We start from the raw sequence: 16,641 nt of genomic DNA, 5'->3' as shown, positions 1-16,641 counted from the left end.
TACGAGAGGGAGGTGGGGTATTAGCTGAAGTTAGAGAAGTCGATGTTCATGCCATCAGGTTGGAGGCTACCCAGACGGAATATAAGGTGTTGTTCCTCCAACCTGAGTGTGGCTTCATCTTTACAGTAGAGGAGGCCGTGGATAGACATGTCAGAATGGGAATGGGATGTGGAATTAAAATGTGTGGCCACTGGGAGATCCTGATTTCTCTGGCGGACAGAGCGTAGGCGTTCAGCAAAGCGGTCTCCCAGTCTGCGTCGGGTCTCGCCAATATATAGAAGGCCACATCGGGAGCACCGGACGCAGTATATCACCCCAGCCGACTCACAGGTGAAGTGTCGCCTCACCTGGAAGGACTGCCTGGGGCCCTAAATGGTGAAGAGGGAGGAAGTGTAAGGAATAGGGTTCTCCTGGTCCTCACCTACCACCCCACCAGCCTCTGGGTCCAACATATTATTCTCCGTAACTTCCGCCACCTCCAACGGGATCCCACCACTAAGCACATCTTTCCCTCCCCCCCCCCGCTTTCCACAGGGATCGCTCCCTACGCGACACCCTTGTCCATTCGTCCCCCCCATCCCTCCCCACTGATCTCCCTCCTGGCACTTATCCTTCTAAGCGGAACAAGTGCTACACATGCCCTTACACTTCCGACGCAGACTGGGAGACCGCTTTGCTGAACACCTACGCTCTGTCCGCCAGAGAAAGCAGGATCTCCCAGTGGCCACACATTTTAATTCCACACCCCATTCCCATTCTGACATGTCTATCCACGGCCTCCTCTACTGTAAAGATGAAGCCACACTCAGGTTGGAGGAACAACACCTTATATTCCATCTGGGTAGCCTCCAACCTGATGGCATGAACATCGACTTCCCTAACTTCCGCTAATGCCCCACCTCCCCCTCGTAGCCCATCCATTTTTTATTTATATACACACATTCTTTCTCTCACTCTCCTTTTTCTCCCTCTGTCCCTCTGACTATACCCCTTGCCCATCCTCTGGGTTCTCCCCCCTTGCCTTTCTCCCCGGGCCTCCTGTCCCATGATCCTCTCATATCCCCTTTGCCAATCACCTGTCCAGCTCTTGGCTCCATCCCTCCCCCTCCTGTCTTCTATCATTTTGGATCTCCCCCTCCCCCTCCCACTTTCAAATCTCTTACTCACTCTTCCTTCAGTTAGTCCTGACGAAGGGTCTCGGCCTGAAACGTTGACTGTACCTCTTCCTAGAGATGCTGCCTGGCCTGCTGCGTTCACCAGCAACTTTGATGTGTTGCTTGAATTTCCAGTATCTGCAGAATTCCTGTTGTCTCAGCATTCAATACTGTCATCCCCTCAAAACTAATCAATAAGCTTCAAGATCTTGGCCTCAACACATCCTTGCACAATTCGAGCCTAAATTTTCTCACCTGCAGAGCCCAGTCAGTTTGGATTAGCAACAACATCTCCTGCACAATCTCCATCAACACAGGTGCACCACAAGGCTGTGTGCTTAGACCTCTGCTCACTTTACACTATGACTGTGTGGCTAAGCACAGCTCCAATGCCATATTCAAATTTTCCGATGACACTACTGTCATAGGCTGACTCAAAGGTGGTGACAAATCAGCATATAGGAAGGAGGTTGAAAATCCAGCTGAGTGGTGCCATTACAACAATCTCTTCCTCCTTGTCAACAAGACCAAGGAGCTGATTACTGTCTTCAGGAGGAGGAAACCAGAGATCTATTATTAATTGCAACTTTAAGTTCCTCAGTGTTATTATTTCAGAGGACCTGTCCTGGGCCCAGTATGTAAGTGCAATTATGAAGAAAACACCTCAGTGTCTCTACTTCCTTAGGAGTGTGCAAAGATTTGCCATGAGATCTAAAACTCTGACAAACGTCTATAGATGTGTAATAGAGAGTATATTGACTGGCTGCCTCACAGCCTGGTAGGAAACACCAATGCCCTTGAATGGAAAATCCTACAAAAAGTGGTGGATATGGTACAGTCCATCACAGGTAAAGCCCTCCCCACCATTGAGCACATCTACATGAAACGTTTTCACAAAAAAAAACAGCATCTATCATTAGGGACACCCTCACTCCCATCACCCAGGACATATTCTCTTCTCATTGTGCCACCTGGAAGAAGGTACAGGAGCCTCAGGAGTCACACCACTGGGTTTGGGAATAGTTATTACCCCTCAACCATCAGACTCTTGATTCTATTGATTTTATTATGGTCATTATTCTATTGTGGATTTATTCAGTATTCCTGCAAGAAAATGAACCTCAGGGTCGTATATAGTGAGATATATGAACTAAAGTAATAAATTTACTTTGTACTTCAGAATAGTTGAAAATAGGAATCAAGCAAACTGATCCCCAGGCAGCTGCAGAGATACAACATGTGTAATGCTACGTCAAGCATCCAAGAGCAAGGTTCAATTTTAACGAAACATTCATTACTTTGAGCAACAAATTCAGTTTATTTCCAGGTGTGTAGCTATCCCTTCAATTGTCAGCTTCATCCACTGGTAAATTAGTGCTTTCTGCAGGATGGTGTTGAATTACATTACAGAATATATTCCATCCATTAAAAACGTGTTATTTAGGAAAAAAGATAAAACATTCCCACTACTTTTAAGCGAATGACTCAGCCACTTGGACTGGACTCTTAGGCTTATTCTCTGAAAGTACGGTATTAGTTAATGTCAGGCAGAGCAGCAATTCGGGAACTTCATCAGATTCAGATTCAGATCCATCTTCGGATAAGGTCAGGGCCACGGTTCCACCTCCTTCTGTTAAATTTGTGAAAGTGAGGAATGGGAAGTGATTGTAAAAATTGTTACCTACTCAATATCGTCCATTTCACTCTTCCGCCATGCCGCTTATAAAGGACGAAAACATGGCAAAATTTCAAAGCAGAAACGAATAGAAGTTTGTATGGAAATATATTGGTCCAAGTGAATAGAATCTTCAGGAAGATAAAAAAAATCGGGAACTAAATTTAACTAATAGTCAACAAGGCATTAAAATCAAGAATCTAAATGTTCTTTATTGCGTGCCGAGACCTGCCCTGAAAACGGTTTTTGTGTGCACTGACTCACCACAACTGGAACAGGCAGTAACATGAAGGCGCTAGGACCCGGGCAGCTAGTGCTGCATTCCCTGTCGGAGTGAGACAGATAGGAGTCTGCACCGCACACACACACAGACGAGGAGCTGAGGAATAACTGGAGCTAAATACCCTCTGCGGTCTCCCAGCAACGGCCCTGACGCAGAAATCCCAGCTTTTTCCCAGGGACTCGTGCTGAGAAGAAGCTCTCGCCGCCGGCTGCAGGTGGTCGGTGCAATCCGAAAGCTGCAGCATGGACCCTGGGCATAGCTCCTTCCCCCAGTAAAAGCAGGTGAGCACACCTTCTCTCTCAGTGCATTCGGAGGGACGCCTGCTTTCTGGGTCTTGTGAACAGAATGGTAAATGTAAGAAATGAAGGGGCAGTCCGATTTATTTCCATATGCTTTTATACCTGCCTAAACAAGACCTTTCCAGTTTTATAGGATCTAAAGGATGGGGGAGACTGAAGGAGTGAGAATTGGCGGGCAGTACTTCACCCATGAAACTGTCATTTGCCACACCACCCGAATGTGTCTGTCATTTCTGATCTATGCCATGTGGGGGCTCACTACAAAGGATTGCCTCCCGCTTTTGCAATAATAGAATCTTAATACTGTATCAACCAGCACTCAGAACGAAATATATCTTTGCCAACCGTTTAAAACAGTATTATTATCTAAAGCACGTGAGTACAAATATTTCCATGTTAAAGAAAACGAACAAGGGCGATTCATGCCAGTCCTAAATCTTAATAATCTATTTGTAACTAGTTATAGATCTCTCATTGTAAAATTAGGTTTAAGTGTACCATTCACTGGGAGTAGAACATTCTGTATCTTAAGATTAGAAGGAAATGGCTAAAACGTTAAACAAATATTTTGTTTTGCTTCATGGTAGAAGAAACAGTACAACAAACCAAAAATAGCGAGAAGCCAATGAACTTAATTGAGGAACTTGAAGTAATTAACATTAGCGAAATGCAAATAAAATGCCCTGTAACTGATGATTTCTAAAATTCGCTGTATAAATTGGTGATGATCTTCAGAGAGAAAAAAATTCTGGGATTCTTGAATGATTCTAATAGAATGAAAATCAGTGAACATAATGATGCTTTTCCGGAAAGAAAGAAAATGCAAACCCGAGAGCCTGACATCGGTTATCGGAAAGTGCTAGAAATCGTTATTCACAAGTGGTCACGGTGGTTTTAGAGCAATTTACTGTGTTTGGGTGGAGTAGGCATATTTCATAAAATGAAAATGTTTTCATGCTTTGCTGCATCTGACGCCTTTAACAAGGAGACCAATTAAGTGCTGGGTATTGTTCAAAAGTATTTTGCTGTGATAGCTTATGTTATGAAATAAGGCTTGTGATTTGGAGTAGTAAGACCAGTAGACTGATTGATAGAAAGAAAACAAAAGTATGAATAATGCATCATCCTTTGGTTGGCCCATTTTTGCCATATGAATCAGTATACATTGAATTGTCCATAGTAAAGATCTGAAAAATGGGGGATAAGTAAGTTTGAGATGAACAGAGCTGTGAGAAGGATGTACTGTAGAGTTTGACCAAGAATCTGGACAGAAATTTCTGTAGGAAGAAGATGGCATTGAATATATAGTGTGATGAAAATTAAGATTGTTCCTTTTAGAAAGAAGATTAGAGTAAACATGTTTTAGAAATGATGACAAACTGTTAAACTGTTTAAAGAGGGATCTGAATGTGTTTACATAGAAAACGGTAAATATATAGATATATAGGTGCCACTACAGCTGGGAAGGATTGTGGAACTCTGTTGCAGTAAGGTTAGAATCTTGCTGTTTTTGTACAAGTTTTTTTTGTACATGTTTTCTTGTGTGCAGTTTCACCTCTTACCCATGGAAAGATGTTGCTCCTTGTTGATGATACAGTATAGATTAATTACTGAGATGAAAAGGTTGTCCTGAGGGGAACAGAAGAGTGGGAAAGCCCTTCACTCACTGGGATATAGACAAATAAGTAAAGATCTCTGTAAAAAAATTTCAGTAAGTGGAATACAGAGAGATTTATAAGCAGGAAATTGTTTTCATATACTGTATACATTTTGAAAACAATCAGTGTTAGTGACTCAACCAGAAAATATTTAAAATGATTACTTCAGAAGTGTATAAAACCTCATAGAGGTCATTCAGTCCTTCTTACTTGTATTAACCCCCCAACTGGAACAATTTGACCATTTTCCTGCTTTTTCACTCTTTCTTTTCATACTATTTAAATCTAAATCCTTGTCTAATGACCTTTTGAGAGTCATTCTACTTTACCATTTGTGAAAATGGAATTAAAAATGTTCCAGGGTCTTTTTCTCTCTGTTATATATGAGGTTGATTGAAGAGCCTGGCTAATTCAGGTCTAGACACACGTTATGAATGAAGGTGAGGAACTGGAGCAATGTGAGCCACAGATTGCAGATCCTTTCAGGAAACAAATTGGCAAGAAACCTCACTTATTTTATCATCTGAGAGCAAAATTGACAAATGTTGGAATTCTGAAATAAAAGCAACAAGTGCTGGAAATACTCAGGAGAGTTTCTGTCCGCACATATGGCATACTTGCCTTCATTGGTTAGGGTTTTGAGTGTAAGATTAATAAAGTTATTCTGTGGTTAGGGTTTTGAGTGTAAGAGTAATAAAGTTATTCTGCAGCTATATAAAACTTTATACACTTGGAGTCCTGTGTTAATTCTGGTCACCCCATTATAGGAAAAATGTGGAGAGGGTGCAGAAGAGGTTTACCAGGATACTGCCTGGTATAACTGGTAGGAGCTACAGGTATAAGGAATGATAGGACAGACTCCCTAGAACTTCAGAGGTTGATGGGAGACCTAACAGAGATTTTTTATAAGTTACAAAAAGCATGAATAATGCAGACAGAATTTTTCTCCCAGGATGGAAATGGCAAAACTAGAGGGCATACTTTTAATGTTAGAGGAGGGAAGTTTAAGTGTGATGTGCGGGGAAAGTTTTTAAGCAGAGGATGGTAGATGTTTAGAGTGGGTTTCCAAGTTTAGGAGTGAAATTGGGAAGTTCTGGTGGAATCTAAGAGGCTTTTAGGTAGCCATATGAACTTGAAGGGGTTGGAGGAATATGAATGATACACAGGAAGAGGATCTGTAATATAAATTGGCATCAAGATTGGCTCTTGATAGTTTGAAAAAGGGGGTAAAGGAGAAATTTTTGTCTAGCTGGAAAACCCATCCCTGGACAGAGGGGGTGGGTACAACACCACCTGTCAACTACTTGCAGTGCAGTCCTAACATCTCTACCCCAACGTCGCCACAACAGTTCACACCTCTGTTCATGCAAAGGTGAGACTAATGGCCCTCTCATTACCTCTATGACTCTTAACAACCCCCATGTGATTGCTATACCATTAAACTCACCGAGTTTATAAACCAGAAAACTACCCACCATGGATCAGAACTAAAGAAGCGTCTCAGATGAGTGGCAAGTCCAGTTACCTTGATTTACTACTGCTTGATATGCAGTGACTTGGATTACGAGAACCTTCATAGACAAATGAGGACATAATTAGTGCATTAGACTGTTAGGAGTTGGATGCCATTCAGCATGTAGAAGTATGAAATAACATTTTTCAGATAGAGAATAACAAAAATTATACTGTAAAGGGTAATACCCCCAAAAGAGGACGCACTAAATAAATCAAAGATAAATGTTTACAAATTTTAAATTGATTAAGCCATTAAAATTCAACAAACCAAGGTCTACCAGCAAATCATAAACACAAGAAGGTATGCAGATGCTGGAAATCCTGAATAACACACAAAATGCTGGAGGAACTCAGCAGGTCAGGCAGCATCTATGGAAATAAATAAGCAGTTTCGGGCCGAGACCCCTCTTCAGGACTGAGAAGGAAGGGGGAAGATGCCAGAATAAAAGGTTGGGGGTGGTGGGGGAGGAGAAAGAGGCTAGAAGGTGTTGGGTGAAGGCAGATATAATCAACCTCTTAATCAGTGTCCTCCAATCCTAACCTGAGCACCTCTGCTTTCGGTGGACTAGTGGACGCCTACTAACAGCCTATTTAAAACTGAGCCTGTGCTAAGTACGGGAGTATCTGAAGCAGAGGGGCTTTCTTCAGCCGATTTCAGGCTTGGGTTGACAGCGGACTCTCCCACAAGACTCATTCCTGATAACGGATAATATTTAATTGTAAAATAAAGAATTATATGGCAGGTAAACTAAATACTCAAATAGTGGCCATCTGTTCGAAAAGTAAACAAAAGTGAATGATGCTTGTGTTCTCCAAAGAGCTTGGCCGTCGCAACACCCAATTCTGCAGTTCTGACTATTCCTCCAATCGCTAACAGGATTCTGGGAGCTATTGCCAACGGAAAGCTAATATTGAAGCAGCATTATCAGGCAGCACCAGAACAGGTTTGAAAGATAATTCGGCTGCCCTAGAAAATATGGGATTCCACTTTAGGGAGAGGCTCATGACCTACCCCACCACAACCACTGAAAACTGATGCTGAATCTGCCAGTCATTCACAAATCATTCCTCACCCTCAAATTTATTGAAGCTGTGCTCAAGAGATTCAGTGGCAGATTAATTATCTATGCACGCTAAGCAGTTAAAACTTTCTCTGTACTTTGTCACCTTGCCTTAAGCTACCAGGTGAGTGCATTGTTCACAAACTTACAGGTGGAATATTATTACAAATCACTGTTCTGCAAGAAGGAAATCTAGAAGATGTTGGCCACCTTTAGTTGTTGAGTATTAAATCTGCTTTATGCTTCCTTGAGAGTTTTCTTGCTAACAGGTAAACGATGAAAAACCCCAGCTGAGATAAAAGGTTCGTTTATCAATCCTACACTGAAGTTACATCAGCCAATTAACAAAACACCCCAATAAGTCCCAGTGATGATATTGATAATTTATTCTTCTCTTTACTTATTTAAAATAAAACTTCATTTATTTCTAAATTCTGTCTACTTGTTCTCTTTTAAGTATTCCTACATTTGTCACTAGAAATTTCCTTGGCGACTCTCAATTGACCAGCAAGTCCAGATAGTCATTAATCTGAGTTTCTATTGATCTTTAGATAAAGTCAGTGTGCTTAATGGGAGAGCGCTCAAGTAGATTCCTGGCATCCATAAACATCCTGGTGTTTTTTATTCCAATGTAATGGCATGGCAGCTTTCTGGCAGGAATACTCAGCCACATGGAAGACGTTTGCCACCTGCAAGTTTAGAGTCCAAATTTGCTATTGCAATCGCACCAACCATGACAGGTGGTAAACAACTGTACTGAGTCAAACAACAGAATATCCAGTGATGCTGTTTACTGTTGGGACTACTACAATGATGAATGAATTCTGTCCACGGTAGATTTTGTTGTTCAGTTAAGACAGGCAACCTGCAGCTGAGTGTTTGTGTACTGAGTCTGTGGCCTGCTGGGCACTAAAGGAAGCAGGCAAAAACGACAGCCATCTGTGTGTAGGTTCAAAAATTTGAATGTGTTTCCATTACTCATGACTACCAGGATCATCAGAATTTTATGTCAGTAAACAATCTTCATAAACGTAAAGGTGTCACTATAAAAAAGATTACGTTATTTACCATCTTTAGCTTTTTTGAGTTTATATTGAGCATTATAAAATATATAATAATATTTGTACACTGAATGATCATTATTAATGCTGTATTTTATGATTCTTTACAATCCAAATAATATTAGTTCTTAAGGTAATCTTGTTTACTTTAATAATAATCTCATAAATTGAGGAATTTTAATGTTGGAACTTCTGAAATGTCTTAATGAATTAGTTTTTTAAAAAAGTGAGGTTCTGTTCTCTATTACAGATAACAGCTACGCTGTAAGTAAGGCAGAATGGCCTCCTGGTCTGTGCCAAAACTTGAAGTAAGTCTTTTCAAAGATGAACAGGACAACCCAGAGAGTCAGACTGATGATCACCTGAGGAGTTTAAAAGCACTGACCCAGAAACTGAGACTTGAAACCAGAAGGCCTTCTTACCTAGAGTGGAAAGCCAATCTGGAAAGGAAAGACTGGAAAAGCACAAAGCCATTGGATGACCAAGAGCCTGCAGTTACAAAGAAACCCAGTGAGGACCCCAGCAACCTCAAGAAAGCACAAAAGCAACTCAGTGAGAATTCTGACAAGGATAGGAGCTTGACTCCAGGGAAATTTAGTGGCTTTGAAAATATCGACCAGGCATTGAACTGGCTCAGGAAGGAATTGGTAAGCTTAAATACATTCTCTTTCATTTTCCTTTTCTGTTTCTCCTCAAGGTTATTTATTGCTGAAATTTGAATAATACTTGGGCAAATTGATTTTCTTTCCCTTTTTTGTAAATGGCAAATTTCAAATCTTGGCGGTTTAAATTTTTACTTAAACCACTTGTTTACTGTGAGATCAACTGTAAAGCAGGCTTGTGTGTCTTGAGCATAATGCATTTGCCTTAAGCCAGCTCAGGATTCAATCCCCTCTTTAAAATAAAGCTCACTTTGCCCAGGAGATATCACATCAAAGGTGCTTATCCCATGGCATCATGGAAGGGATGATAGTTTTAACAGAGTGTCACCACACACTCTCAAACACCTTGTGATCAAGAGCAGTTCTTTTCACAGCAATTGATTGCTGCTGGCAATAGCCATTTCTTTAAAGCACAATACTGTCATTTACCAAAAGCTGAAGTGGATAAAGTTTTAACCCACAGGGAAATAGAGTTACAGGATTCGGATAAGGAAGTCAACATGAGGCCAGTGATGAGAACAGCTGTGATCTTATTGAATGGTAGAAGACTCTAGGGCCATCTAACCTGATCTTCCTTTTTTTTACCTGAAAATTTACACAATGAATGCAAACCATTTAGTAGAAAGAAGGTGTCTTTCTCCCAGACAGAACTGTAATCTTTCATTTGCAGATATTAGCCATCTTATTTTGTTGCAGTTGTGGGGGCTGAATTATCTTTATATTCAGTTTTTTGTCACCTTCATTTTCTCCACCCGCCCCTTGGCTTCACTTCATATCCTTGACTGGTGCTAGAGAAAGTTGAGTGAAGAGCTGCAATTATGAAGGGAAAAAGATGAATAATATTTGAGAGCTAGAACTTGGAGCGGCGCAGTCACATAGCGGTTAGCATAACGCTCTACAGCGCCACTGTCCCTGCGTCATTTCATCCTGCGGTCTGTAAGCAGTTTGCACATTCTCACTGACTGTGTGGGTTTCGTCCCACATCCCAAAGACATATGGGGTTAGTAGGTTAATTGTTCATGGAGGCGTAATTGGGCAGCGGGGGCTCGTTGAACTGCAAGGGCCTGCTATTGTGCTGTATCGTTGAATGAAAATAAATAAATAATCTTAAAAGCTGGTGGTAGATGACAAGAGTAGCAACAGGTAACCCTGACAAGTGAAGAATCAAGGAAGAATCAAGTGAAGAAAGGAAAAAGTATTGAGAGCAAAGGAAGTATCTGTAAAGCACATGTACACCATTAAGAACTGCAGCCTTCTGTATACTGAGGCATTGACAATTAACATTACGTTAGCCAGTTGCAATCGGATATCAACAGATGACTGAAATGGGTAGCAATGCAATTGAGTTTGCATATTATATTGATGCAAATTTTAGTCTAAAGTATTACATCCTATTTAATGACATTGTTAATTTGACATTGTAATTAGTTTCTGTGGAATTCTTTGCCACAGGCAGCTGTGGAAGCCAAGTCTTTGTGAATATTTAAGGGAGAGGTTAATAGATTCTTGATTGGTTGGGACATGATAGGACACGGGGAGAAGGTAGGAGATTGGGACTGAGAGGGAAAATGGATTGGCCACGATGAAATGGCAGAGCAGACTCGATGGGCCAAATGGCCTAATTTTGCTCCACCATCTTATAGCTTACGGTCTTATTTGATTACATTTTTGGTAATAGACAGTAAGTTATAATTGCAATTCAGTTACATTCCAAAAGTTAAATATCTAAAAAAATAAGTTGCTGATCTGTGAAACATGGATATCTTCACCAACAAGTCGGCTAGACAGAAAGGCATGGAACAAGAAATCAATGCTTTTAAGAAGGTATTTGCTAAGAAGCAATTGTTTGCTGAGTGAATGATATCGGTGGGCTAGGCAGCAAGGTTTCTGGTTGTTATAATTACTCTGGCTTCAATTCCACCTGTCCTTAAATTTGACATAAGAAGATATAGAAAGGCCATCAACCTTTTTTGATGGCATATTTATTGAAGGTGAAAAGTTAAATTATTTCTGGGGATACTTCCCAATTTTTTTCTCAGTTACTGCATGTAAACTAGAATTTACTGTATAAGTTATGGAAAACCTTCAAAACTCCTCAGACCTGTCTTCAGTGATGTAGTGTAACTACGCTACTAACATTGTAATGGCTGTTTTGCCAACTACAGCAAGCCAGAAAATGTGCCTGTTTGCTAATGCGGTATTGATGTGTTTTTGCTGCTTGTTATTATAATAATCCACAGAGTTTTTGTTTAAAATATAAAAAAACAGACAGAAATGCGTCTGCAAGACCAACAGCTGGCCAGGCAACTGATGCGCCTTCGCAACGAAATCAGCAAGCTGAAGATTGAGCAGACCTGCCACTTGCACCAGCGGATGCTTAACGATGCCACCTATGAGCTGGAGGAGCGGGATGAACTGTCGGATTTGCTCTGTGACTTCCCAGTGACCAATGCCTTCTCTCTGTCGGCTCCTCTCAAGCTCATTGGCGTGACTAAAATGAACATCAATTCTAGACGGTTTTCTTTGTGCTAAGAGCATCGTGTGTTGTTTAACTGCATTTAACAGCTGAATAAGGCTGAATAGTTTTCTCTTTTCTGATTTTTTCCCCAATGTTTTGCTTTCCCCTTTACTTTATTTCCCCGTTTCCTCCAAGCTTCTCCCGATGACAGCAATTCTTGGTGTGGTATTTCTCCATGAGTAACAGGAATGACCCTTGCAGGGTGAGTATCAGCAGGTTACATGGTTCAGTCCTCTCCTTGTGATCGAGGTGCAGATCAGAAACATGGGAAACTCAAAAAGGTTATCACACTCTTTTTATCCAGGCATGCTACAGAAAGTCACTTTGCCTTATCTGGGGATCCCTTGATCAAACACAGCACTCTGTGGTCATCAGACCCGAAGAATGTCAAAGAGAGTTTCCCAACCTAAGGTTCATGGACCCCTTGCTTAATGGTATTGGTCAATGGCATAAAAAAAGGTTGGGAACTCCTGGTCCAAATGCACTTTGATTTCAAAAGGGCACTACTGAGGATTCTTTTCAACTTTAGCAACTTTGGAAATCAGGAGTTGTGGAGAGGTGTTATACTCCCTCCCTTTAGTTTTTACGAATTCCTGTCAGCAGGAAAGGTTACCTGCCATGACCACTGCGGTGCCACTACCACTGGAAGATAATTCACCCAACCTGAGACTGTCAATCCAGTTATAAAAACAGAAAATTCTGGAGCCACTCAGTGCATCAGGCAGCATCTGCGGAAAGAGGAAGTGAGTTAATACCCTTCATATTAGAACTGGGAAAGAGGGAAAAACAAGTTTGCTTTAATTTGCAGAGAAGAGCGGGAGTGAATATCTGTGATAGGTTGACAGTGGAAAACCCAAATGCAGATTTGGTGAACATTCTGTGGAGTACCTGCATTCAGTCTGCAGTAGTAATCCTCAGTTTCCTGTTGTGTGGCACTATTGCCTATGGTCTCCTACACCGTTTGGAGTAAGGCCCACTGGAAACTTAGAACAACACCTCAGCTTTGGAACTGGCACACTGGGTAGCCTTTCACACTCAGTATCGAATTGCGTAGTTTGAGGTAGCTTGCTTTCTCTGTCTGCATCAGAACTGCTATTTCTCTTCTAAGTCTCTTCTAGGTGACATTGGCTCCATTTCTCCTCTCTCCATGGTCACCTCCCGACTTGCTGAACATGTCCAACAAACCTGCAACATTTTATTCTCCATTGCTTGTCCCGTCACAGTCTGACTGCTGCCATTAACCTACCGACCATTACTCATCCCCATGGCAACCCTGACCTCACCCTTTCACAATTATTCTCTTGCTTCTATCTATTCCCCACCCCCATGTGCCCACCACTTCGTTGCAACTTCAGACTTGTGTTTCTCTATTTCCAGGTCCTCGTGTAGGGCGTTGGACCTGTAATTCTAACTGTTTATCATTTCACCGATGCTGCCTGACCTCTCTTGAGTGATTCAGCAGTTTCTGTTTTTATTTTAGATTCCCCATATTTGCATTTTTCCATTATCCAGTTTGTTGAGGAATTACCATATTGCTTCCACTACATTTGCCTCTTAATTAAGGTATCAGACACCTAAAGGCAACTGAGGCCTCACCAGTGTCTTACAAAGCCTCACTTTTATAGGGCCTCACCAGTGCTGGAGCTTTATAACGTACTGGTGAGGCCTCACGGAGTGTTGTCAGCAGTTTTGGGCCCCTTATTTAAGAAAGGATGTGCTGACAGTGGAGATGGTTTAGAGGAGGTCACGGGAATGATTCTGGTAAGGAAAGGCTTATGAGGAGACATTCATGGCTCTGGACCTTTACTTGCTGGAATTGAGAAGAATGAAGGGGGTTCTCACTGAATCCTATCAAATGCTGAAAAGTCTAGATAGAGTGGATGTGGAGAGGATGTTTCCTATGGTGGGGAGTCAAGGACCAGAGGGCACAGCCTCAGCATAGAGAGGGGCATCCATTTAGAACAGAGTGAGGAGGAATTTCTATAGCCAGAAGATGGAGAATCTGTACGATTTGTTGCCTCAGGTGGCTGTGGAGGCTAGGTCATTGGGTGTACTTAAGACAGAGGTTGATAGGTTCTTGATTATTCATGATGTGAAAGGTTACGGGGAGAAGGCAGGAGAATAGGGTTGAGAGAGAAATGGATCAGCCATGATGAATAGAGGAGCAGACTCAGTGGGCGGAATGGCCTAATTTTGCTCCAATGTCTTATGATCCTGATATCCTTGAAGAGTTAGGCTTTTAGTTAGCATGTAGCCAATGGGACAAATCCTAATGAATTGGTGCATTTTGAAGATTCTGATGCCCCATCCCATATGAGTCTCCTTTGAAATTCATGCAGAGTTGTTCATATCTTTCCCCCACTGACAGGAGAAACACAGCTTGGAAACTGGGTAACGTGATGCTTTATTTTCCACTGGTATCTGACCGGGGTTTGAATCAGCTCAAAGTTCCAAACATCTCCAGGTTAAGTTATGGCAGTTCATGAATATGGATTCAACACTTCCTGGTGTTAAGTCAACCTTGCAACCCCAATGCAAGTTCCACACCATGTCTCCATGAGCTATTGAAATAGCAGGCAAACCCCAGACTTCTTGTCCTGAATGAGCTTGTCATAGGGGTACACAGACCTTGGGGGGGGGGGGGTCTTGAGTTAAAATATATAACCCACTCTTCAGGTTACTCTCAAAGTCTTCAATGCTAGCCTAGTGGTTAGTGTAATGATTTACAGCCTCCGCCAGGTTCAGTACCGCTACAGTCTGCACATTCTCCTCATGACTGCGTGCGTTTCCTCTGGGTGTTCTGGCTTCCTTCGGCATTCCAAAGATGTACAGGTTAGTGGTTTAATTGGTCATATGTGTGCAATTGAGCAGAGTGAGCTCATTGCCATATCTCTAAGTAAAAACTCCTCCAAATGCTGCCTTCGCAGCCTACTCCCTGAACCCTACATCTCTACCCAAACCTTTGCTGAACTCCCTCCTTTCTTTTCCCCACTCCTCCTACTACTGCTATCAATCCCTCTCCAAGAACATGTAGTCTCCGTGGTCTCACCAGACCCTCCCAAACGCCAGGCCGACCTCCCTCCCCCCACCCCCATCCAGTCCCCATGAACAGACGAAAGAGGCAATGGAGCACCATTAGCAGTGGAGAACGCCAGCCTCCCTGCCCCTCCTTCCTGTGTGCCTGTAGCCAACCTCCAAAGAACAGACTCATTCTCAACTATCAGCTTGCACAAATTCAAATTCAGTCCAAAATAGTCAATAGTAATTTGCATGGTGAACAAGGGTAAAGTCCCTTGACAGATCACTGAAAATCCCCCACACGATTTTAAAAGCCTGGGAAGAAAAAGCACCATGACGTCCAACACTTTGGACCAATCGTGTTATAGGTCACTGCTCCGTTCTGTATCACAGCTACCACAGTCCTGCACAGTAAGTTCCTGATCGCCAATATGGCAAGCCTGGGAAGAGTGCAAGCTGAGATTTTTTTTTTCATTATTCATCTTTTGTGATGTGGGGAATCACTGACAAAGCCAGCATTTATCGCCCATCGTTCATTGCTCTGGAGAAGGTGGTGGACCGCAGTCCTGAGGAAAATGCTGTTGTGGAGGGAATTCTGGGATTTAGACCCAGCGATGACATAGGAACTCCTATGTTTCCAAGTCAGAATGGTGTGTAAATTGGAGAGGGAAGTAGATTTGCTGCCGTTTCTATGTGGTTGATGTTCCTATCCTTGGTGGTAGGGGTCAGAGAAAACCATGGGAAATCTTGGGATGTAGTCATGTGACTGCTGGTATGTTATTTAAGACCATGTTTAATCAATAACTACAAATCATTTGCTTATCCTAAAGTAATCTCTAATTACACATAGTAAAACTGTCATGGGGAGTCCAATAATGGGGCAACTACTTTTATACATGTCCCATCCCCAACAACCTTATTAGCTTTAACCCTTTAAAGACAATCACATTCAATTTTAAAGCAAACATTTTTTAAAAATTGAAATTTAATAAAGTCGATGCACTGCAATTATTTAAAAAGGAATACTGTACACATAAACTTCTGAGCTGCTGGAAAATGATCCCAGGATGTGTGCAGTCAGGAAGAGGTTAAAACCTAAATACAGCACTATGAAGTAGTGAGTGAGTTCATGCTCCCAATTCCCCAGAGAGAGAGTTCCTCAAACTGATCACATCTTTGATATGAGGTGGAAGGAAGACATACAACTATCTGAATAGAGTGAAAATCAGAGGTGGATTATTCAACAATTGCATTTGTTTTAATTAATAATTCTGCTTCTCTCACTGTCCCCACGTCTGCTGATTGAAAAAAATGCCCCCAGCAGTCTGAGGGAACTTCAGTGTGCTGAAAGCTATGGCCACTGTCTCTAAATGTAAATATTAAAGCTATTGTTGTGGGACATCATAAAACCACGACAACTAAAGTACTTATTTATAGTTTTAATATTGCTGCAAAACAAGATGGGGAGCGAATTGTGCACTGTTCTTGTGACAATCACCTTCCCCGAGTCAGAAGGCAAAGCCCAAAACGATAGCTGGAGACAAGACAACATCGGACCAGGCTAAGAGGGTTTATGTGATACTTTAAATCACCTGTAGAATGGGATTTATATTTGATATGAAGGTGGAAAGGAAACATGAAGTACTTTAAGACCAAACATTGGTCATTTGACTTAGTTGGAACTCTGTGAACTGTTAAAGGACGTCAATGTGGTTGGAATTTTCTCTCTCACCTGCC

At 41.8% G+C, this 16,641-nt stretch overlaps 1 protein-coding gene across 3 annotated transcripts in view; it reads left to right on the top strand.

Annotated features, from left to right (window-relative positions):
* LOC140194060 (protein FAM167A-like) overlaps positions 1 to 14,498 on the top strand; it is a 33,613-nt gene extending 19,115 nt beyond the window's left edge. Inside the window, exons 1-3 of one of the 3 annotated variants that reach the window (XM_072251438.1) lie at positions 3,271 to 3,393; positions 8,957 to 9,353; positions 11,637 to 14,498. In XM_072251438.1, coding sequence (XP_072107539.1) covers positions 8,985 to 9,353; positions 11,637 to 11,900 — 633 coding nt within the window. In that variant the 5' untranslated portion in view covers positions 3,271 to 3,393; positions 8,957 to 8,984 and the 3' untranslated portion in view covers positions 11,901 to 14,498. Of the gene's footprint in view, positions 1 to 3,270; positions 3,394 to 3,714; positions 3,787 to 8,956; positions 9,354 to 11,636 lie in introns of those variants that run through there. The other 2 variants (XM_072251439.1, XM_072251440.1) reach the window with 2 other exon arrangements.
* The last annotated feature ends 2,143 nt before the right edge of the window (positions 14,499 to 16,641 follow it).

This window comes from Mobula birostris, chromosome 2, assembly GCF_030028105.1.
Source record: "Mobula birostris isolate sMobBir1 chromosome 2, sMobBir1.hap1, whole genome shotgun sequence".
In the NCBI taxonomy this organism is placed as follows: domain Eukaryota; kingdom Metazoa; phylum Chordata; class Chondrichthyes; order Myliobatiformes; family Myliobatidae; genus Mobula; species Mobula birostris.
Note: the sequence above shows the minus strand (reverse complement) of the source record. Positions and strands in the feature narration are given on the sequence as shown.